Here is a 23,368-nt window from a genome sequence, read left to right as displayed (position 1 = left end):
GTTGATGTCTCATCTGCCCTTCAACCTTTAATGTTGCAGATGAACAGGGCCAGCTTCAAGACTGAGGGGAGGAGGTGGACAAGGCTCCTGAAGCCAACCTGGCAGAAGTAGGATGTGCAAAGCCTGTTGCATATGACTCTCTTTGCCAAGCCAGAAGAGCACGCAGCACCTGTACGGAAGCACTCAGCTGCCTTGCTCTCTGGAACCAGCCCTCCAAAGGGGGCACTGGCAGCAACAGTGGCTTGCCACAAGCCCCCCCCCCCATGACTTCCTAGTTCACAGCTCTTAATGCAGAACAAAGTTCGAGCCCAGTGGGGCACCTTTAAGACCAACAAAGTTCTATTCAAGGTATAAGCTTCCGTGTGCATGCAGACTTCTTCAGATACAAGCCATTCATTTCGTGTGCATGCACACAAAAGCTTATACCTTGAATAGAAGAACTTTGTTGGTCTTAAAGGGGCCAGTGGGGCTCGAACTGTGTTCTGCTGCTTCAGACCAACATGGCTGCCCTCCTAAATCTGCATTTAATACAGTTAGATACAATTCAGTGTGGCTTTCAACCATACTTCTATAGGACAATATGTTGTTGAAGGCTTTCATGGCCAGAGTTCTTTAGTTGTAGATTTTCCGGGCTGCATGGCCATGGTCTTGGCATTGTAGTACCTGACGTTTCGCCAGAAGCTGTGACTGGCATCCTCAGAGGTATAACACTGAAAGATGGAGTACTCTGTACACTGTAGAGTACTCCATCTTTCTGTGTTATACCTCTGAGGATGCCAGTCACAGCTGCTGGTGAAACATCAGGTCCTACAATGCCAAGACCACGGCCATGCAGCCTGGAAAATCTACAAGAACCAGAGGTCATTTCGGGGGGGAACGCAGTTCCCCGGGTGAGGTACGGGGTTCGGGGCACATGACGAAGCCCCGCCCCCTGCTTCTGGCCCTCATTCAGCCAGGAGGAGGCAGGAGAAGAGGGAAGGTAAGTTGCTTCCTCCCTGCCTCTCCCCACCTGGCCCCTTATGGGGCTCGGCAGTGGAGCTGCAAGGCCGGCGGCGGCGGCCGGGACTGTTGGGGGCGGGGTGTGTGGCCTTATGACACACTTCCGGTGATGTCAGGGGGTGTGGCATATGCTAATGAGTTATGCTAATGAGTTCCCCTAGCTCTTTTTCTATGAAACGACCCCTGACAAGAACTAACTTCTATAGGGCATTTGCTAAGTGTTCAAAGCTGTTTATGTGTATATAGATCTTATAACAACCCTGTAAGACAGGTCAGTATTACCGGTACTAGCTCCATGTAGTTAATGGCAGATGGGGACTGAAAGTTGATGTCAGAAGTGAGATTTGGAACAGTAGCTTTCTGGGTCATATTCTCTTAACCATTCAACACTTCAGCCTTTAAGCTTCTTTAGCATGCAGATAGTATCAGGTCAGAGTGCTGGACTTGGATGTGGGAGACCCAGGTTCAGATCCCTTCTTTGCCATGGAAGCTTGCTGGGTGGCCTTGGGCCAGCTGCTTGGCCTCAGTCTAACCTACCTCACAGGGTTGTTGTGAAGATAACGTGGAGAAGGGGAGAATGTTGTAAGCCACCGTGGCTTCCCTTTGGGGAAAAGTGGAGGATAAATGAAGTAGATAAAATAAGTAGAGGTTAGTCTAATCTAGTGATTAGAGAGTGGATCTGAGTTCCAATCCTCACATAAAGCTCACTGGGTGAACCGACAGTCATACCCTCTCAACCTAACCTACTTCATAGGGTAGATAACATGAAGATCCGGAGATTATGTGTGTCACCCCCGTCCTCTTGGGGGAAGAGTGAGATGAAAATGCATTAGATAAATATGCTCAGGCTGACAAGTTCTTGTACTCTTAATTAATCAATTATCATATGACAGTGTGTGTAGTATAGCCAGGAGATCCTAAGATTGTCTGGCAGCTAAAAGTTCTACCTTCTTCAACATTATGCACCACTGGGTGGCGAACTAGACTTGTTTTTAAGGCAAGAGACATTTCAGAGGTGGTTTACCATTGCTTGCCTCTGCGTCACAACCCTAGTATTCCTTGGAGGTTGCTTATCCAAATAGTAGCCAGGTTTGACCCTGCTTAGTTTCCAAGATCTGATAAGATCAGGCTAGCCTGGGCTATCCAGGTCAGGCCTCTTGTACTCTGAAAAAGTCTGAAATAGACTTGTGGTGGAAATCACGAGTTCAGTGTCTTGCCCTCCTTTCTGTCTACAGTCAGCCGTTAAAATTATTGGAACTGCCTCTTGATAAAGCATAGAGCTCAGAATGTTATGGAAAAAGAGGCACAACGTTTGGAAACGGTCTGTTGGTTCTCGTGTTGACTGTTTATACTTTTTAAAATGATATTTAGGGCCTGGTTTTGTGGCTTTGAATAACTTGGGGTTGATTGTGCTAAGTACGTGCCTTGACACTGTTTTCTAAAAACCAACGGCTCACTCCACCGCCTGATTTTTTTTGGACAGTGGGGGGGGGGGGGGGGGGATGAGTGAACTTTTAGCATTCCAAAAACAAGCAAACAAAAGAACTCATTTGGTGTAGAGCTGATCCAATGAATGTTTAGCTCATGCCGTTTATTATTTGAAGCAATTCCTGGACAGAAACACAGGGAAGGGTGGGGACAAAGGAACTAGCACATGTGCGAGAGAGAGGGCTCAGCAGATCTTCAGACAAACCACAACTTAAAAAAAAAATGCTGAAATCGGTTTGGTCTCGTGATCTGAATGCGTGTTGAGAATTATTCACAAGACTGGTCTTCAGGGTGCCACTGGACTTGAACTGGTGGGATTTCTGAAATGGAGGAGCCCCGAGATTTTTTTTGGGGGGGGGGGGGTCCTGTGGATGCACCCTGTGATGTGGAGTCCCTAGCAAGAGTAGCCACACATCCTGACAGGTTTTGTCCGTTCCATTAAATAGAAACATTCCAGTACATCCTGCATCCTTTCCTAGCCAGGGAATGAGGCCTGGAACATCAGGTATAAAATCCATCACATCATTTAAACCTCATTGGAGAGATTTATATATCCAAAAAAATTAATATGAGCTCCAGAGACCAATTCCTTGGTATCTTGGCTATGCAATTTATCACTCTTGTTAATTTCTTCTGGAGGCTATCACTGGAGGATTCTAGGAAATAGAATTAATTTTGCAGATCATTTTCTCAGCATCTGTCCTTGCAATCTGTAAATTTGAGGCTGATACTGTGCAGCCCTTCCACACACTCTATCCATCAAACCTTTTGGCTGACTAGTCCCTTCTCACAGCAGCCCCAATCCAGCTAAAGTCAACTGATACCGAGTGTAATCTTGAACAGAGTTTACGCCCTTCTAAGCGCATGGAAATCCATGGATTTAGAAGAGTGTAATGTGGTTTAAGATTGCACTGTAAATCTCACAGAAAACACTGACTAATCGGAAATGAATCAGGGCCAAGTATTTATAGTATAGTATCCTGTTTACACGCTGCAGGCGTGATCACTCTGCTCCTACTGGCTGCCTCTTAGAGTAGAAGAGCTCTTGCAAGGAGGTGTGACTGCGATCTAGCAATTCAGCTCTTGCAAAGTATCCCTTGCTTATTAGCTGGAAACAAGCTGAACCTTTAACGGATTTCCTCTTCTGCACAGCAATGCCATGGTTGCAAGGAATCATGTCAGTTTCTGTGCCAGTATCTGCAGTACAAAAGTACTTCCCCCATATGAAAGTAACGGGACTCCAATACCTTTATAAGAGTGGCTCACAACAGATAAAATTCTGTATTGTGTTGATAACTGAATTTTAGCTGTAGTGTTTATTTCTATTCCAGTATTCTTCCTTAATAGGTTACAATAAGGCAAGAGTATTATTATTATTATTGTTACTATTATTATCAAAAAATATAAATCTGTTTGCCATGCAGAAGGGAGAGAAGTTACGTTTGTCAAAATCTGTAGCCATTAAAGGTACAGGCACAATCTTCTCTTCTGCCCCTGCTCTCTACTCAAGGATCAACCTGACAACTAATCTTAAATCACAATTCTGGCCTCTAGAATGCTTTCCTAGTCTTGCTGCCCACATGTTCTAATAGAAGACAGTTGTGGATGCATCAGCAACCTGAAAGGAAGGAAGAACCACCTCTCACCTGATTTACAAAAATGCTCTTGTCTGGTAACCTAGAAACCAGTTCTTACTCACCACAGGTGACTAGGCTGAGTAAGCAAATGACAATTCACAAGCCTGGTTTAAATGGGGTAACCTTTGGTCAGGATGAAAAGTTAAACCAGGCCTCGCATGGTAATATTACCCCAGGCACCGCCTTTGGTCCTTGCCCTGTCCTTGTTCTGATTGGAATGCTTAGTGGTAGATCACCAACTCCATCATCTGACCAGGCCAAGTTCTTAATTATCTGAGCTGGATGTGTCTTTGATGTAGTGTTTTCTCTCGGCTAGCGTTCGGTATCCCACAGCCTGTATGGCCCTCTGTTATCTAGCCCTTGCCAAGTGTGCTACATTTCCTTTGACAGATGCCAAAATCTTGACCCAAACATTCATCACTTTGAGGTTAATTACTGTATTGCACTGTACCATATGCTGCTTTTCTTGCTTTGTCTTCATCATTGGTTGAGAAAGTCCGAAAGGTCTAAGGCAAGACAACTGACCTGGACGAAGCAAGGCCAGTTGGCTGTTTTCATACTTTTCTGTAACACTGTGAGAAAGAAAACTATGCAGGAAGCCAGAGCATAATGTACTTCCTCCATATTTAAACCAGGTAGAAGCTGTGATCTTGCTCTTTTGGTTTTATTTTCTGCAGTGGTTGCCATAATGAGAAGCTGTTTTTCAAGATGTATTCTAACATGTATTTTCAGTTTTATGTCCTGCTCAGTCCAGGCACAAGAACTAGGTGGTTTACAATAAAATGTATGTACAAACAATTTTTAAACCCCACAGCTTCTCCCTTGCAAAACTTATCTTGTTCTTATAAATTATCTTACCACAAAAGCTAAGTTCTGTCAATATATTTATACAGGACTTTGCACAGGGGAAAAATAACCCAGTGTTTTTCTTGCTATTCAGTACTTTTGTTTCAAAGTTCTTTCATTAAGGTGCTTTCTTTATATAATGTTAATTATAGAAAGGGAGATTTTTTTGAAAGTTAGTTTGGATAAGCAAGGGTCCCTGCCACACGGCAGAAAAAAACACGGGCAAAGTGCGGCTATTCAGAGCCGCACCAAAAGAAACATGCGGCGGTGGGATCACATAGATCCCCTGAGCCACCGCGCTGTTGCTCCCCGGCACAATCAGAAGCCACCGACCAGAGACCAAGGCAGCCGGCTGCGCATGTGTGCACATGCGCAGTTCGGCCAGGAGCCTCAGATGCGCCGGCAGAAGGACGCGCCGGCAATCCCACGGCCGCACTTGATGCGGCCAATAAGTCTGGTAAGTCCACCTCTGTAGGTGGTTTCTTTTAACTACGGATTTTCGGCCTGAAGGGCCGGATCGGGGACGGGTGCGCAACACTTCCCAGATGTTGCAGTGGGATCGCACCCGTTTGCTGCGCCCCCGATCCGTCCCTCTTCCAGCCCTAAACCTCCCGTGTGACCGGGGCCAAGATAAGCTTTGCAAGAGAGCAGATGGAACTCAACTGAGCACTTTAGAGTTTTTTGTGTTAAACTCTTGGTAAGGTACTTCTATTATATGTATAAAATTATGGGAATTCAGGTTTTCTCAACATTTCAACATGCAAGGTAAACATCACAGGAGAGCAGCTGGAAATCAGTTAAGATTAGGTATTGGAAACTCAGCAAAGAAAAGGTGTCTTTTAAATGACTAGGACTTCTTGGCTTTTAATATAATTTAGAAATGCCACATTGCTGAAATGCAGCCACTGAAAGACTCAGTCTAGCTTTATGGATTTTACTTTCAGACCAGAAGTCAGTGGGGGGGTATTTTTTGCATTTTGTGTGTGGGCCTGTGTGCCTGGAAGTCATGGCAACCTCTGGCGACTCCTGCTGGGGCATGGATGGAGGATGTTCAGAGAAGTGACTTGATAGCCTGTCTCTGCCTCCCGACCCTGGTATCCTTTGGAGATCTCCCATTGAAATACTTGCCAGGATCGGCCCTGCTTAGCTTCCAAGATCTGATGAGATTGGGCTTCCCTGGGCTGTCCAGGTCAGGGCTCAGGCCAGAACTTGATGAGAAGCAGCAGCTGGGGAAGACGAGCTGGTCCAAGCGAGTTAAATTTTTTTTTTGTATTTTCAAATGGAGTTGGTTAAGTTATGCACTGCCTTTCCTTGCAATATTGCTGCAAAGATTTGGCTCTGCCTCCTGTGTGATTTTGGGATGGCCATTCCCTCAGTTTTCTTTTTGATCTTTTTTTAGAAAATAAGGTCACTTTACTTTGGCCTGGGTGCGCTTTAAACAGAATTTAATTTTCTGTTCTCTCCATGCTTTACCAGAATAGTTGTGGTTCCCTTGTAGACGTTTCCACATTCCAGCCCTTGCCATCCACTTGTCCTTGAGCATAGCTGTGCCTTGAACTCCTTGCAAGTGGGAGATACCGCTGGACTGTTTCCACCAACTGTTTGCAGAACTAGGGATGGTTCTGAAATGCTCTTCATCCATACTTCTCCCTGGATTTGGGGGTTCTGGTTTATTGGTTCTGGTTTTCAGGGTGGAATCAATGCTTTGAGAATTATCCTTTGATCCTTTTTCGTTTCCCAATTTTTTATAGAATCTTGTGGGGTAGATCCAGCCAGCTTTTCCGCTTAATCTCACCTAATTCCCCTCCTCACTACAGTCCCTTTTCTACATGGCTTTTGTCCATGCAGGTCCCATGACCCCCAGCATAGCCTTTTGGGGTAGTCAAAGGGGACCCCTCGTCCCTTACTCCCTAGTGGAAAAGCTGGCTGGATACAACCATGTGCTCGTGCAGTATCTTTGAATTTATATCTTCTCCCGATGTTCCTGAAATGCATGTGCACATTGAAAAAACACTGTCTCCCAAGCATTCTTGATGTCATATTATGTAAAGTTTTACTAAGAGTAGTTAAGCACAGCAGAAAAACAAAATGCTGCGCAGAAAGGATTCTGCTGCAGTAATGCAAATGATCACATCAAGGTGGTTTCCCTTTTCTTTTCTTTTTTAGCAATATTTTATCAGCCTTCATCACTGACACAGCAGGGTTTTTAGCAATATTTTATCAGCCTTCATCATTGACACAAAATGTAGATGACTGGAGAACCACAGCGAAGTATTAATTATTTGATTCCAGAATTAATATCATTATTCTACTTTAACTAGTGTTAAAGAAGAATGGAACACAATACAGAAACAAATTCCAAAACAATAAAGAAGTGAAGCACAGAAAATTCTTACTCCTAATTTTTTGTTTTTTGTTTTGCTGGGCTCTTTCACAGCTCTAGTTAGTTTTGAAGACGCTTGAGGAGATCTCCCCAATAGTCTTTTTATAAAGAGAACCAAGAGATGTTTCCATAAACCACAAAATGCTGATCTGCTTTAGATGGAAGTCAATAAAATACAACTTCATTTTTTTCTCTTTTCCAGGATCCGGCAGGGATATTTGAACTGGTACAAGTCGTTGGAAATGGGACATACGGACAAGTTTATAAGGTCTGAGATCTTTCTAAAAATATTGAATATATTTCACGGCAAATGCACTTAACTAAAATCTGGACTTGTGCAACCTAACTCTTTTATTTTTGTGTTGTAGTGTAACTAATGCCATCTAATCCTAAGCAAAACTATGGTTTAAACTCCCAGGTTTGTCTGTGTGTATTATCTCTGCTGCTTCTCTTGATAAATGAGCTTCTACAATGACTATTGTGTTGTTCATTCCCTACAGTTATCTTTCTTGGGGGTTTTTACAGATTGGAGACAAACCTAAGTGATCGGTCATCTTATAATAGAATGCATTTTTACTCTTGATTGATGCTTGGAAATCGATATCTGGTAACTGACTGGAGTTTTATCACTGTGTTTAGTCATCATTGCATTGTTTTCTTATGGGCAGTGTACAGATGTTGTGAGCAAACCCAGTTCTTGAAGTCACATGCTTTTCCCCACCCCCTCATCTGTGGAGCTGACATCGAAGGCTTCCTAAATTGCAGTCAAACACAAACATCAAAAGGAATGTGGTTAGATATATATTTTTTGCCATCAAGTCACAGCTGATTTATGGCAACCCCATGAGGTTTCCAAGGCAAGAGGCGTTCAGAGGTGGTTTGCCATTGCCTGCCTCTACATTATGAGCCTAGAATTCCTTGGAGGTCTCCCATCCAAATACTAGTTAGGGCCAGCCCTGCTTGGCTTCCAAGATCAGATGAGATTGGGCTAGCCTGGGCCATCCAGGCTTCCCAGATCAGGAAATCTTCTGTCTAACCACAGTTAGTTGTGACATCTAAGTTTGGCCACAGTTTAAGAAGACTTTGATTTAGCCACAGTTTGTTTGTGATGTCAAAACTTGGGATTTGTTTCTTGTCCACAAGGCAGGTTTAATCTTGATTTATGAGCAAGGGGCAAATCACGGTTTAATGCTCCTGAATGTGGATGTTTATACCAAATTGCAGCTAGAAGAAAGACTACTAAAAAGGTTTCTGTATGTAAAGGAGGGACAGGAGAAAGTGCAAGCTGAAGAATAAACCCGGCTCTTTTGTTGTCACGGACAAATCTTTGCCCTTGACATCCACATGCAGCCCAAGTAAATATAGGGTAGTAAGAAGAATTTGTGATGGAATAGGGTAGTAAGAAGAATTTGTGATGGAATTTAGGGCCCGAGCAGCCTCCACGCAAGCCCATTTCACATGCTACAGTGAATGCATTTACATCCTGCATTTCCATGCGTACATCTCCTTGTAAGAAAGAGCTAATGTACATTCACTTTACAAATGAAACTGGGGACCAGTACCTGGATAAATGTGTGGTTAAAGTCATAAGTTCAGCTGTACATGCATTGAATGTCACATGAGAATTCTTCACAGATGTATAAAGAAAAATCAAATGTACACTGTACATGGATTGTACGTAAATTCACTGTAACTTGTGAACAAGGCAGTTCTTTCTCTGTTTCTGACTGGTACCTACCCTTTTGATTATCATTCCTTAAGTCTTCTTCCTTCTGGCATTTTCCTGAGGAAGCTCATTATGTGATAGTGCAAGCACACCCCTACTCTTAGACAGAGTGAACCGGCCCACTTTAGGGTACCCTGTTTTTCAAGACTTTGCTTTTCGGGGGTGGCAGTGAAATCCACACTCTGCCCTACTGCTCTTTCTTTTTCTTTTATTCTTCTTTAGTTCAGTGGTTTGCTCTCTCCTGATATTCCGTTATCCTGCATGCTGTTGCCTTGGATCGGTTTGATTCTACTATGTTTTTTGCCTTGGATGGTTTATTGCCAGCTTTTATTGTTTCATGTTGTTTTTAGTGCAGCTTTTGGATTTTATGTGACATTTTGTATTTTCAGTTGTAAGCTTTCCTGTAAGCCACTATGTGTCTTATTTTATTGGCTGATGGATGGAGTAAAATAAATAAAAACACAGCACATTTCCAACTACTTGTTTTATCACTACACTTTTACCGTTGTAATTTTCTGCCTCAGGGAACAACATGTATTGGGGGGGGGGCATAACCTCAGTGACAGACTAGTTTGCATGTAGAAGATCTCATGTGTTGTTTGGGGGCTTTTTGCTGTCAAGTTGCAGCTGACTTATGGCAACTCCGTAGGGTTTTCAAGGCAAGAGATGTTCTGAGGTGGTTTGCCATTGCTTGCCTCCGCATAGTGACCGTGGACTTCCTTGGTGGTCTTCCATCCAAATACTGACCAGGGCCGACCCTGCTTAGCTTTGGAGACACCTACTTGTTGGTGCTTATCAGAGTAGGCCGTAAAGGGTTAGACAAACCAGCTGTCTTACTTGGTTATTGCCCATTTCCATTTTTTGCCCATTTCCATTTCATTTATTAGCTTCATTGACCCAAAGTCTTAAGCCAAACATGCAAACAACAACTATAAAACGCATTACATAAAATTACAAGAAATTTAGGCAGAACGTCTTTACAATAAAAGCTAATAAACATGCTCTCGATCAGTAATATCAGACCACATTTTATAAACTTCAATGAATTCTATAAAATCCCATGATATTATGGAAATTAGTTTTAAAATTTTAAAATTGTACACAAAAGGTACTTATAACATTTCAAAGCCGCTTTAAAAATAGTACTGTCGAAAGATATTTTGCCACCAAGCGAGTCGTTTCAGGGTCCTCATCAGCTAATAGTATGGTTTTCACCCAGGGACTTGGTTATTATGGCAACTCCTAGGGTTTTCAAGGCAAGAGATGTTCAGAGGTGGTTTGCCATTGCTTGCCTCTGCATAGTGACCGTGGACTTCCTTGATGGTCTTCCATCCAAATACTGACCAGGGCCGACCCTGCTTAGCTTTGGAGACACCCACTTGTTGGTGCTTATCAGAGTAGGCCGTAAAGGGTTAGACAAACCAACTGTCTTACTTGGTTATTGAAGGATAGATTCACTGGTAGGGTAAGCCAGTAATCTGTATTTTTCTGTAGCAGAGTGCACTTAAAAGGCTAAACTCAGCAGAGCTTCTCTTTGTTCCTACATGTGCTAGCAAGTTACAGAGTTACACAGGGCCACTTGTCAGTTTCAAACTAATAAGAATTCTTTATTCAGGGAACTCCATTCTAGAGAGTAAAGACGAGAGATAGGTAGGATCTAACTATTCTAAATACCTAGGGTGGATGCAGATGGAGGTTGCATCCATGGTGCAAAGAGAGGAAAGCAATGTGCTCCTTCTTTGTGCATGTGAGAGAGAAGACAAAGAAGTGTCAATGGAAGGAAGGAAGACAATTTCCCTGAGAGGTATCAGTCTACACATCAAAGGGACAGACACAGAAGAGTTTGCCTGTCTGTCTACCTAACTCTCTTGTAACCCCCCTCTAGAAGCTGAGGCTAAGAGACAGTGTCAAGGCAAGGCCTTCTCTTCCAATAGTTAGAAGGAAATTTAATATGACCAGTCATCTCTACTAGAACAGCCATCTTGAGTGCAAGGAACCTGCAAATCCGAGAAATAAATATTTATTTATTTCATTTATACCTCACCTTTCTCCCCAGTGGAGACCCAAAGCAGCATACATAATTCCTCTATTTTATCCTTGAAGTAGGTTAAGCTGAATGTCAGTGTCTGCCTGAAGGTCACCCAGCAACCGTTCATGCAGAGTGCGGATTTAAACCTGGGTCTCCCAGATGCTAGTCTGACACTCTAACCACTGCACCACATTGTATTAAAGCTGACAGAGAGGACTAAGGGTCAAGGAGGGGAACAACCATCTGACAGCCCCCTCAACCCAGAAGCTGATTTATAATCAATTGACTGGAACAAACTAAACCTCATTTTCAAGAGACAATTATTTTCAAAACACTACCTGAGTAGCATAACATGGCTGTTTCTGGGGTGTAGTTTAGAAGGGGGTCCATGGGCGAGCAGTCCACCAGCTGGGGCCTATCTTAGTGGTCTCTGTGCTTCATATGGGATGCTCGCCAGCCAAGTAGTTGGCAGGAAGAGTCATGCTTTGGTCATGTGCAGGGGGGGGAGGAATGACCTACTTTGGGGGAGGAATGGGGAAGTACTTGCTTTGTTTGGCACTTCTGGTTTAGCATAAGAGCACCCAGCCTGAGAATGTGGGAGACCAGCCTTCTGTTTATCCAGAGCAGAAATAACTTCATAAAAGAGAGTTTTATTTATGTTTTGAGAGAGAGAGAACTGTCAAGCATGGAGTGCAATGAATCTCACGGCCTTGTTAAATTATGAAGTGTAGAAGTAGATTGTGTGCATGGCAGAAAGTCTGTGTTGATAGGAATGCCTCAGGCAGTCGCTTGAAGGCTGAATTTAAGAAATGAGCACTAAAAAGTACAGAATAATTAAAAAAATGTTGGATGGGTAAATGAACTCAGCCATCGTTTTGAACCTAAAATCTTTTGGACATTTTTGCATGCAGAGCTTCCCACCATTGGGCATTTTGCTTGTTCTCTGGTTTGGTGTTGTGTATTTGGTTGAGTAAAGAAGCACAGGGGAAAGAGAAAGTGTGGGCCATGTACAGTTCCTTTTGAAATAAACGCATGCTGTAAACTCTATAGGTAAAGTAAAGGTTCCCTCGCTCGAAAGCCAGTCGAATCCGACTCTAGGGTTGCGGTGCTCATCTCCGTTTCAAAGCTGAAGAGCCAGCGTTGTCCGAAGACATTTCTGTGGTCATGTGGCCGGCATGACTAAACACCAAGGCGCACAGAACACTGTTACCTTCCCACCAAAGTGGTACCTATTTATCTACTTGCAATTTCTTGCTTTCTAACTGCTAGGTTGGCAGGAACTGGAACTAGAGATGGGAGCTCACTCTGTCATGCGGCACACTCAGGTCTCAAACTGCTGAACTACTGACCTTCCGCAGCCTGCAGTTCAGCCTCTTAACCACTTGAGCCACCGCAGCTCTATAGGTACCTATAAACATAGAGAGAAAACCACAGCACTGGCAACTGTCTTGTTTCAGAGACCAGTGTGCAATTGTTGACATAGTATGTAATAAAAAGATGGCATATGTTAAGCTTTGGTTGTGTGCTTTTGTCTTGAAGCTGGCCGATACCAGTTTCCCAAGGATGCACTGAGCCCTGATTGCAAGCAGTTCTACATTTAGAGTACATTAACAGCATGAAGACTAGTAATATCTCTCCTCCTTCCTTCCGCCGACTCTCCCCACAGTGTCAAGGATCAGTAGACGGAAACAGGCTGGAGGAAAGAAATTCCACACAGGAAATCAACTGCCGTTTCCTCTCCTTTTTTTTTTTTTTTTTTTGCGGGCTTGTTCCCCATCCCCCCACCTATACACAAAGTGAGGCCTTTGTGTAAGTTAAAATGGGATTTTGGGAAAGATAATTGAGAGGTAGGATGTGAGTGTCACCCCAATCAGAGAGGGTGACAGAGCAAACTTCAGCATCGAACACAAATTGCCCTGATATCATATGGAATACTACGAAACATGGTGTGAGAGTGTTTACCACTCACTAGCCTAGTTAGTTATCTATGGCAGACTCTGTAGGAGGTCAGCCATTCTCTCTTTTGGGCTAACCTACCTTACAGGGTTGTTTTGAAGATAAAGGGGAGGAGGAGAGATCCCAAGCTCTTTGGATAACCATATTTATCCACCGTATCTTTAGACTCTTGTTAGAAAAGGTATTTTATCATACGTTTTTTGCAAATAATATTGCTTTTGGCTGAAACTGCTAAGTGCAAAATGCTTTTGTATGGAAAAATCAAAACCTTGACCAATACAGACCACTGTTTTAAAAAAACAGTAAGTAGAATGTCACTTTGCAGTTAGGAACAATGACCACAATTTGCTCACTTTCAGAACAAACAGATACTGGCAAATGGTTGATTAGGATTGTATGGCTACTTCGGGTGGGCCTTAGGCTGTAAACTCCAACACTGTGCACAGTTACTCATCCATTGCACTCATCCTAAAGTTGACACGACGGGTGTGGGTTCAACAAGAAGAAATGGAATTTAGCAGATAGCCGGAGGCCACTGCAACCTGGCCTTGTGGGCCTTCCATTAGCATAAGGCTTAGGGTTGCCAGCCTCCGGGTGGGGCCTGGAGATCTCCCGCTTTTACAACTGATCTCCAGCTGACAGAGATCAGCTCCCCTGGAGAAAATGGCTGCTTTGAAGGGTGGACTCTGTGGCATTGTACCATGCTGAGGCCCCTCCCCTCCCCAAACCCTGCCCTCTCTTGGCTCCGCCCCCAAAGTCTCCAGGTATTTTCCAACTCGGACCTGGCAACCCTAATAAGGCTGCATGATGCAGTGACCAAACAGGCCCTTTTAAAGCTCTCAGGTCTCATGGTTTTCCATTCTTCCACTTAATGTCAGCTGGATAGTCCATTTTGCATAGGCAGACCAGCTTCCAAAAGCTTCTTCTGTCTGGAAGGGCTGCCAACCTCCAAGTGGGACCTCGAGATCTCACAGTATTGCAATTTATCTTTGGCACTGTACCTGCTGAGGCCCCTCCCCTCCCCAAATCCTGCCCTCTTCAGGCTCTACCCCCAAAATCTCCTGGTATTCCCCAGCCTAGAGCTGGTCACCCTATCTCTTTGGTCCTTACAAGGTTCATTCTTTAGAAGCTAGGAAGGTCTGGGTCTATTGAGTCAAAAATTATGCTGGTTTCTTTTGAAGACAAACCAACCTGGGGTTTTAAGGGGGGGGGGAGTTTTCATATCCTTTTCCTTATGTTTCCCCTGCTTACCATCTTCCTTTTATAACTGCTGCCTGGGAACATTTCTCCTAAAATGTATAAGGAACGTTATAAAATAGAAATGCTGTTGATTTAGTGGATGGACTCTCTGATTTATTTACATGTGCTGTCCGTGAATGTACTTTGCAGCAAATCCGAGAAATAAAAAATAAAGAGTTTGAAAGAGAAACTGTATTACTTCAATATGAGGGCTTCCCAGCTGAACATAAAAGATTAACAATGCAGTTGATTTCAGTGGAGTAACTCTGCATAGGTTTTTCACTGATAATCGGTTCAAGCAGTCTCTTATTTAAAGCTGCCAAATTTTCTCCAAATATTTATTATTTAGAAAATCCATACCCTGCCTCCCCCTGGTCTCTCTAGCATTCAAGGGGGTGCATGAGATGGGAAGATAAAATGCATCATCACAAAACAATATAAATACACAACCTCAAAATAAAAATTGGACAGCAGTGCAATTACACAGCCATTGGAGCAATGAGAAATAAAAAACACCATCCAATAAAAAAACCACAGCAGATGCAGAAGATAGATGGGCGAGGGGGGGGGGAGTTGCACAATCTCAGATGCCGTCAAAAGTAAAAACCTTACACCCAGGGGCTGAAAGGTAAGAAGGGAAGGGGCTCGGTTAAAAAAAAATGTTGTTTACTTTACATCCTGAGACTAGAATCACAAAAATGAGAATGCAAAAATAGTAATAGTCATAAAAGCCCCCCCCCCAAGTCCTTTTATCATTTAGGGAACAATTAGGTTATTCTTTTGAATATATGCTCAAGAAACCATTTTTATGCACGTAACCCTTTTTATTCTGGCCTTTTAAAAACTTTGTCTCTTTTAGTGCAAGCTGTTGAGTGTTAAATATGCAATTCTTTTAGATAAATGTAAATCCGCTCCCTTTTATGCACAAAACTGGAGCAAACCCTCCATGTGGAAACAGAAAAATCTGGCCCTGCTCCTAACTCAGTAGCGGATTTCATAATTCAGAGGGAAATGCTGAGTTCCAAATTTGCAAATTGAAACTTCTGTGTTTTACAATTTAGGGACAGACAGTTGTTTCCCCAGTCCATTATTATACTGTAGTGGAATTTCTCTGAGAGGCATTCCATTCTCCCTTAATTCCAGTTAAAATAGGATAATTGCTCAAACTAGTTGCAATATTGGAACGTTTGTAGTTTGCTGCTGCTTTCAAATCCTTTAGCCCATTTGTCTCTTCTTACGACCCTTTAGCTCTGGGCCCCCAATGTGGTGCCTGCTGACACCTTTCCTGGTGCCTGCCATGGGTTTTAGAAAGTGGGCGGGGCCAGATGAGGCTTTTGCCCAGGAGAGCTTCTCATTGGCTGAGCAGGGTTTTTTGGGTTTTTTTTTTAATGTTGCTTTGGGAGTAGCAGCCACCACAGCACAAGGAGCTTTACTGACTGACTGAAAGCAAGCTGTGCGTACATGCAAGAAGATATTTTAAAACAGTTGTTGTTGTTGTTGTTGTTGTTGTTGTTCAGTCACGCAGTTAAGTCCAACTCTTCGCAACCCCATGGACCACAACACGGCAGGCCCTCCTGTCTTCTGCCGTCCTCCGGAGTCTGCTCAATTTCATGTTTGTTGCATCAATAACACTGTCTAACCACCTTATTCTTTGTCATCCCCTTCTTCTTTGACCTTCAGTCTTTCCCAGCATCAGGGTCTTCTCCAATGAGTGCTCCCTTCTCATTTGGTGGCCAAAGTATTTGAGCTTCATCTTCAGTATCTGGCCTTCCAGGGAACAGTCAGGGTTAATTTCCTTTAGAATTTAAAACAGTATGTTCATTAAAAAAGGCATCCTGTTAAACAGAGCTTCTGCCTGAAATGTTGAAGAGTTGCTGTTTGAGTTATGCATGATTTCACTCCCTGACATTCTGTGGTGGGCTCTGCCTCCTGGGGTGACCATTTTTTGGTTGTGCCCGTGGGACCAAAAAAGGTTGGGGACCCCTGCTGTAGGTTACCACTCCCCGTGCATGTATTGATGGAACACTGCAAAAAAGCAAACTTGCTGCGTGGTTGCATCAAGATTTCTTTGTTTGTAGTACTTACATGTTTGTAGTTTGTAGTACTCATGGATTTCTGCTCATTGGTCTTGATTCACCCTTACATGTAATTACACTGAGATTTCTGTTCTAGCCATGGGAATCAGTAATGGGAGTGCTGAAAGAGGCATATGAAGTGAAGGAGGTTAAAGCGGCAACAAACTGCACATAGCAGCCCCGCACAAAATTTGGAAGTTAAAAGTGGGTCATGAAAGTAAGACCAGTTGCTTTAGAACTCCACAATCTGGGGAGAATATCAGAGGAGTTTGGAAGCCTCCCTGTTTAAAATCTGGAAAAGTAATTCTGCCATTCGGACAAGCCCCAAAGAATGTGCGATCCAAACAGAGATTTACTCTCTGTGGAAAGTGTATGTTTCAGTCCGTTGTCGATGGCTCTCTTTCCTCTGGTGGCCATCAGGGACAGGCACTTGCTGTAGTGTATTTAACTGTGTTCTTACAACTTGCTCAGCTGTCTCTTCCCCCTCAAGAATCTGATTTTTGGCGCTTTCACATATGCTAAATAATGCAGTTTCAATCCACTTAAGTGACTGTTTGCAAGTGGATTTTGCCATTTCATACAGCAAAATCCAGTTGCAAAGAGCACTGGAAGTGGATTGATAGTGCGTTATTTAGTGTTTGTTAAAGCCCCTTGGTTTGATTGACTGCATTTTGAGGTAAAATGACAGAGGTGAAGCAGAAAACTATGAAGGTGAGTCGTTAGTCCTGGGAACTGGAGAGGGAGGAGCAGAAAGCCCAGGTCTCATTCTCAGTTTCCATAGGGTTGCCATCCTTCAGGTATAACCTGGCGTTTTCCTGGAGTTACAGCTGATCTCCAGAGGATAAAGTTCAGGTCCCCTGGAGGAGACCGCAGCTGCAGAGGGCAGACTCTCCCGGTCACATCCTCACTGAGCTCCCTCACCAAATATCACCCTCTCCAGGCTGTGGCCCCAAATCTGCAGGAATTTCTAAAGCCAGAGTTGGCAGCCATAATTTCCACTAATTTTCTCCTTCTGAGCATTGATTTTTACACATGCATTAGGGCTGCCAACCTCCTGGTGAGGCCTGGACATCTCCCAGAATTTCAACTGATCTCCAGACTGCAGAAGTTAGTTCCTGGGGAGGGGGGAGGCTGCTTTGGAAGGGTTGGCTGTGTTGTGTACGTGGACCGCCACCAGGGGTCCGCAGAACAGGCCAGACCTTGGATCCTAGAACAATGGAAACTTCGGATCCTGGATCCCCCAGCCCCAACCAATAGCCACCTTGGCGGGACATTCAAAGCCTCCAATGGGAATGGGGGGGTTGCTGGGTGGATATGTATATAGTTGGCCCTGTTGGCCGTTTCTAGTTAGTCTTTGTTTGTGTGAAGTACAATAAACGTGTGCTACAGTATGTCGTCGTCCGAGTCCTCCGTGCGGCGAACCCAGTACTTTTCAGGCTGTATGGCATTATACCCAGCTGAGGTCCCTCCCCTCTCCAGACTATGCCTTCCCCAGGCCCTACCCCCAGAGCTCCAGGAAATTCCCAGCCTGGGAGTAGGTTGGCTTTCTGTATGTCTGTGTTCTGCTGGCAATTTTTTTACAGTATGCCCACACTCTGCCTTATAACAAGGGCTGGCTTGATCCAGTGGGCTGTACAGGCAGCTGTTGAGGGCAGCAGAAGACCAGGGCCCCCCCCCCCCCGGCTAATCAGGGAAGACCCTGCCCTAGACCTTGGAACAACATGGTCTGATAAGGCGGGGCAATTGTATTCCTTCCCCCTTGTTTCCTGCTTGTGCTTCCCTTTCCTCCCGTATGGTATGGCTGGTATGGTGCACCAAGAATTTCCATTCCTTTGTATTGAGCAGATGTGTGTGAGAGACAGTGCAACTGGGAATACCTGTACAAAAGGGAACACAATTCTGCCTCTGCTTCTCACTGTCTTTTCTCAAGGGTCCTTCCGAAGATGCGCGTCACCCTGGTTATCCCAGATTACATCCCTTTTCCCAATCCAGTTGAATGGAACGGGAAAAGGCGCTGTAGTTTGAGAGGAGCCTCAAGGAAGAGCTACAGTCACCTCCTTTTCCCTTCCTTGCAAGATTCTGGGTGGGGTGTTGTTGTTGTTCAGTCGCACAGTCGAGTCCGACTCTTTGCAACCCCGACTCTTCGCGACCCCATGGACCAGATCACGCCAGGCCAGGGTGGGGGTGGGGTAATTTCCCCCTAGGCAGCCAAATTAGCATGACTACTTGTGGCACACAGTGGTCCAGGTGGCACGGGCTAAATATTGGGTATTGTCTAAATACTGTCAGTGTGTATGTGGGGGGTCCCCTGGATTTTGCCCTTAACTAAGGCTATGTTTAGTCTAATAAACCGGGATGCACTTTCTTGATAATGTTACCTGCTCCAAGCTTTCCGGAGCAGTGAGGATTTCCAAGGACAGCCCTACCTGGGATGGGTCCCTTTGAGGGATGGAGCACTGAAGGCTTAGAGAGCAATGCCTGCTTCTCTCTGTGTCTGTCTGTTCCCAACTCAGTCCTGCTGTTGGAAACCCACATCTGTGCCTGCCCCATAGTTCTTCCCAGCTCTAATGCGTACTTGAACAGAGCCATCAGGGGCCCTTTTTCTAACAATTTACTCTCATGGAGGAAACACCAGCTGATCATTCTGGACCATTAAACTGCAACCACAACAACAGTAATGCAAATGAGTGGCTTCTCCTAGTGAATGTATCTCTCTCTCCCTCCCTCCCTCCCTCTCTCCCCCTCCCTCCCTCCGTCTCTCTCCCTCCCTCCCTCCCTCTGTCTCCCTCCCTCTCTCTGTCTCTCTCCTTCCATCCCTCCCTCGGGTTTTTTTGAGAAGATGCAAAACTGGCTACCAAATAGAGGTTGTATTGTCTCCACTTTTGATTTTATTGCAATTGTTTATTGTTCTTTTTAACTTATCATTGCCATTTTGACCATTCTGCTTTCTGCTGGGAGCTGCGTTGAGCCTTGGAGAGATGGGGAATAGCTGTTGGAACATGCAAGCAGTGTCCTGTGTGCTCTTGCGGCTGGCACATCCCTCTCCAGTCCTGTTGATTAGCTCCTGTCCATTTCCATGGAGTTTGCCCAGGAGAAATTTTGGGTGGATTGTACATCCTGTTAATTAGTGTGTATGGGGGGTGGGAGTGCCAGTTGGATTTTCTGCCTGGGGCACTAAAAAGCCTGCCCCTGTGTAACTGTCAAAAGTAGGCATGGCATTGATTTTGGTAGATGCATTCATTTGGAAGCTTCTCTCTCCCACATTTTCAAAACAAGAACTTGCTTTTAAAAACAGGATTGGGCTTATTTTGCAGTTGACGTGCTGATAAACTATTCAAGATAGCAGTCCTCCCAGCTGCAAAGTGTAAATAGATGTGCAGATTTTGGGCTTCATTTAAAACATTCTTCCTTGGCCTTTCCTCTGCATATTTCTGTACCTCATTTCTGGAGAAGACTTAAACAACAGGCCTTGTCTGCCAAATGTCGCCACTCACCAAGGTCAGGCCCGATTTTCGCCATGTCCCTGGTAAATCATCCTCCCTATGTTATAACTGGCTTTGCCTTCTTGGGACGCCTTGTGATGTGACTGTTTTGTGGGTGTTGCTAGCATTCTCATTCATTCTCCAAGCTCTCTAGAAAATAAATACCTGGGGGCATGTTAATCTTACGTGTCATGGTCATGTGTGTCAGTGCAGCACACAGCCTGCTGTTTCATGCCCTGTGTGGTTGAATGGCAGATTGTAGGGCAATTATGTTTTTCTGGTATAACTTTAAGGCAAAAAACCCCTGCCCTCCTGGCTTTTTAGATCAATGGGAGGACACGTTTGTAGAATAAACCAATATAGACTGCAGCAGATTAAGGTGATCCTATACCTGTTTCGAATAATGTAGTGGAGTGGTGGTGGTGGTTCAAGCACTGGGGCCTTACAAACGCATCCCTTTTTTCATCTGTGAATTGTCGGAGGCTATGAAGGACATGATCTTCATTTCCACCTCCACAATGGGAGGAAATAAACGGATATGCCTCAGGACACACCGGCTGCAATGCTCAAATCTCATAGGGAAATCAAGGAGCAGAGGCCTGCACATTCCGCACGTCTGGGGCTGCATGCAGAACTGGGGCTATAGGAGCTATTGAAGCCGTCCCCTTCCGCTACAGTCTGGTCTCTGTGACAAGTGCAGAACTACGGCCAAGCCGTTCGCTCCAAGGCAAGCCTCTTTCCTGTCTTCCTTAAGACCATCCGGCCCTTTGTTCTGCTGTAGGCTCTGCAATTTTTTCTCCTTTCCCTTGGGGTTTGTTTTACACATACAGGTACTTTAAAAGCAATCCCTCTTCCCAAGTAGGTAGGATAGTGGTGCGAGAGGTCTTGTACATAGGGTTCTCAACTGGCTGGTATTCTATCAGTATCAGTGGCATGACACTGTCTCAACAACAACAAATTTATTCACAGCAGAAAGCCAGCACTCTAATACAACAAACTAACTCAAACTAAATTCATACAACCACAAGCATAAATGAAATATATAAAATGAATATTCAAATAGAGCACGCATGTAAAACCTGTTTCAAGTTTTCTTCATATAATGAAAGGAATAGGACAGGTGCTGGTTTTTGACTGTGTGATGCCTTTCAAGGCACAGGAATTTGCTGTGGTTAGCCCGGAATGTTTAAATACCGAGCAGCTGCAATGGAAAAGCTGTTCGGGCTATCAGAAGTTGTACTGTGTAGAGAAGTGATCGTCGAGCTGAAATAAACCTGAGTTTTGCTGAAATCACTCTCTGACTATTTTGTTAAGCATCGAACACTTCTGTTTTTATGTTCATTGACAGGTGAGGGGTTTTTTTGTGCCTCAAAAGTAGCTTCTCTAAACCTTGCAGCTGTTGGCTGCCTTTTCCTGCTTTTTTTTCATCCGAAGTTTCCTTGTCCAGAAGGAGGTGGGGGGAGAATGAGAGTGAGAAGGTGGTATTCTTTTTAAAAACTGCAATCAGATATGCTATTGATTTTTAATAAGAAGCATTTCCAAACCTAATGGCCAGGGAGATTCCGTGATTTGCTGTCCACAAAGGAAGTCCTACCATTTTTAATGCAGCTTACTCCCATATAACTTTGCTGATAGGACTGCAGCCTTGAACATATGGAGGTGTACTGAATCAAACCGCTGTGTATGCTATGACTGGAAGTGGATTTCAGGGTGCTAACTGTAGAGCAGTCCCATTCCTGCGATCAGAGATCCATTTACTTGGAGATTCCCATGCCTGAATTTGGAGGCCTTCTGCATGGGAAGTAAACTACCACCCACCCACCCCTACCACTAAACTACCACCCGCCCACCCCACTTTAATCTGGAAGACTGTCTGCTGAAAAAGGAGACTCTACTAACTCTTAAAGGTGCCGCCGAACTCCTGGTTTTTGGAAAACTAGTGAGGTCTTTTTATTATTCTAATAAATTATTTTGGGAAAGGATTTCAAGCAAGATTAGGGAATATAATTCAAGCAGGTGGCCGCACTGTAGTTTGCACATACAGCATATTATTAAAGAATGCAGTATTTAGCATTTTGGAAAACAATTCAAATATATTGTTTGGTGGGATGGAATCAGTGTGTCAAACTTGGGGCCTCGTTTGCCATGTTCCATCTTTATGTCTGTGTCTGGGCATTGTGGGCAGTTGCTGTTGTGAGTATGGGGGTATGCAAGTGCTTCACTTTACTGTTTAGTAACCATTTCTCAAGAAGCCTCCCATCTGGCGAATAATGTAGTGGAGTGGTGGTGGTGGTTCAAGCACTGGGGCCTTACAAACGCATCCCTTTTTTCATCTGTGAATTGTCGGAGGCTATGAAGGACATGATCTTCATTTCCACCTCCACAATGGGAGGAAATAAACGGATATGCCTCAGGACACACCGGCTGCAATGCTCAAATCTCATAGGGAAATCAAGGAGCAGAGGCCTGCACATTCCGCACGTCTGGGGCTGCATGCAGAACTGGGGCTATAGGAGCTACTGAAGCCGTCCCCTTCCGCTACAGTCTGGTCTCTGTGACAAGTGCAGAACTACGGCCAGGCCAAGCCGTTCGCTCCAAGGCAAGCCTCTTTCCTGTCTTCCTTAAGACCATCCGGCCCTTTGTTCTGCTGTAGGCTCTGCAATTTTTTCTCCTTTCCCTTGGGGTTTGTGTTTCACATACAGGTACTTTAAAAGCAATCCCTCTTCCCAAGTAGGTAGGAGAGTGGTGCGAGAGGTCTTGTACATAGGGTTCTCAACTGGCTGGTATTCCATCAGTATCAGTGGCATGACACTGTCTCAACAACAACAAATTTATTCACAGCAGAAAGCCAGCACTCTAATACAACAAACTAACTCAAACTAAATTCATACAACCACAAGCATAAATGAAATATATAAAATGAATATCAAATAGAGCACGCCATGTAAAACCTGTTTCAAGTTTTCTTCATATAATGAAAGGAATATGACAGGTGCTGGTTTTTGACTGTGTGATGCCTTTCAAGGCACAGGAATTTGCTGTGGTGTGCCTTCTTGTAGTGTATTCTGAAGCTGCCAAGAATACCTAATGTGTATTGTGAAACACCTAATTGGGAAGCTATGTTAAGCTTCGTCTTGAACAGGGATTGAAGTCCAAGACTAATGCGACCAATCATGTTCAAATGTATGTAAGCGGGAAAGACTCTGATTGGTCCCTTATGCGCTCAACCTGATAGGTTGATAACTGTATAGTAGGAGTGGCTACATTAGCCCGGAATGTTTAAATACCGAGCAGCTGCAATGGAAAAGCTGTTCGGGCTATCAGAAGTTGTACCGTGTTAGAGAAGTGATCGTCGAGCTGAAATAAACCTGAGTTTTGCTGAAATCACTCTCTGACTATTTGTTAAGCACTGGACTTAACAATTGGCGACGAGGATGGGATTCCAGAGTGGGTAGGCAGCCCCGCTAGTCCCAACCCCACGACGGACAACAGCGAGCCGCAACTCGCC

General features: G+C 44.3%; 1 protein-coding gene across 1 annotated transcript in view; it reads left to right on the top strand.

The window, feature by feature from the left end:
* The window catches only part of NRK (Nik related kinase), a 123,552-nt gene that overhangs the window by 731 nt on the left and 99,453 nt on the right, over positions 1–23,368 (top strand). Inside the window, 1 exon segment of the mRNA XM_015408386.1 lies at positions 7,556–7,621. Within this exon segment, the coding sequence (XP_015263872.1) occupies positions 7,556–7,621 (66 nt within the window).

This window comes from Gekko japonicus, unplaced genomic scaffold (genome assembly GCF_001447785.1).
Source record: "Gekko japonicus isolate JY-2015 unplaced genomic scaffold, Gekko_japonicus_V1.1 scaffold643, whole genome shotgun sequence".
NCBI lineage: Eukaryota > Metazoa > Chordata > Lepidosauria > Squamata > Gekkonidae > Gekko > Gekko japonicus.
Note: the sequence above shows the minus strand (reverse complement) of the source record. Positions and strands in the feature narration are given on the sequence as shown.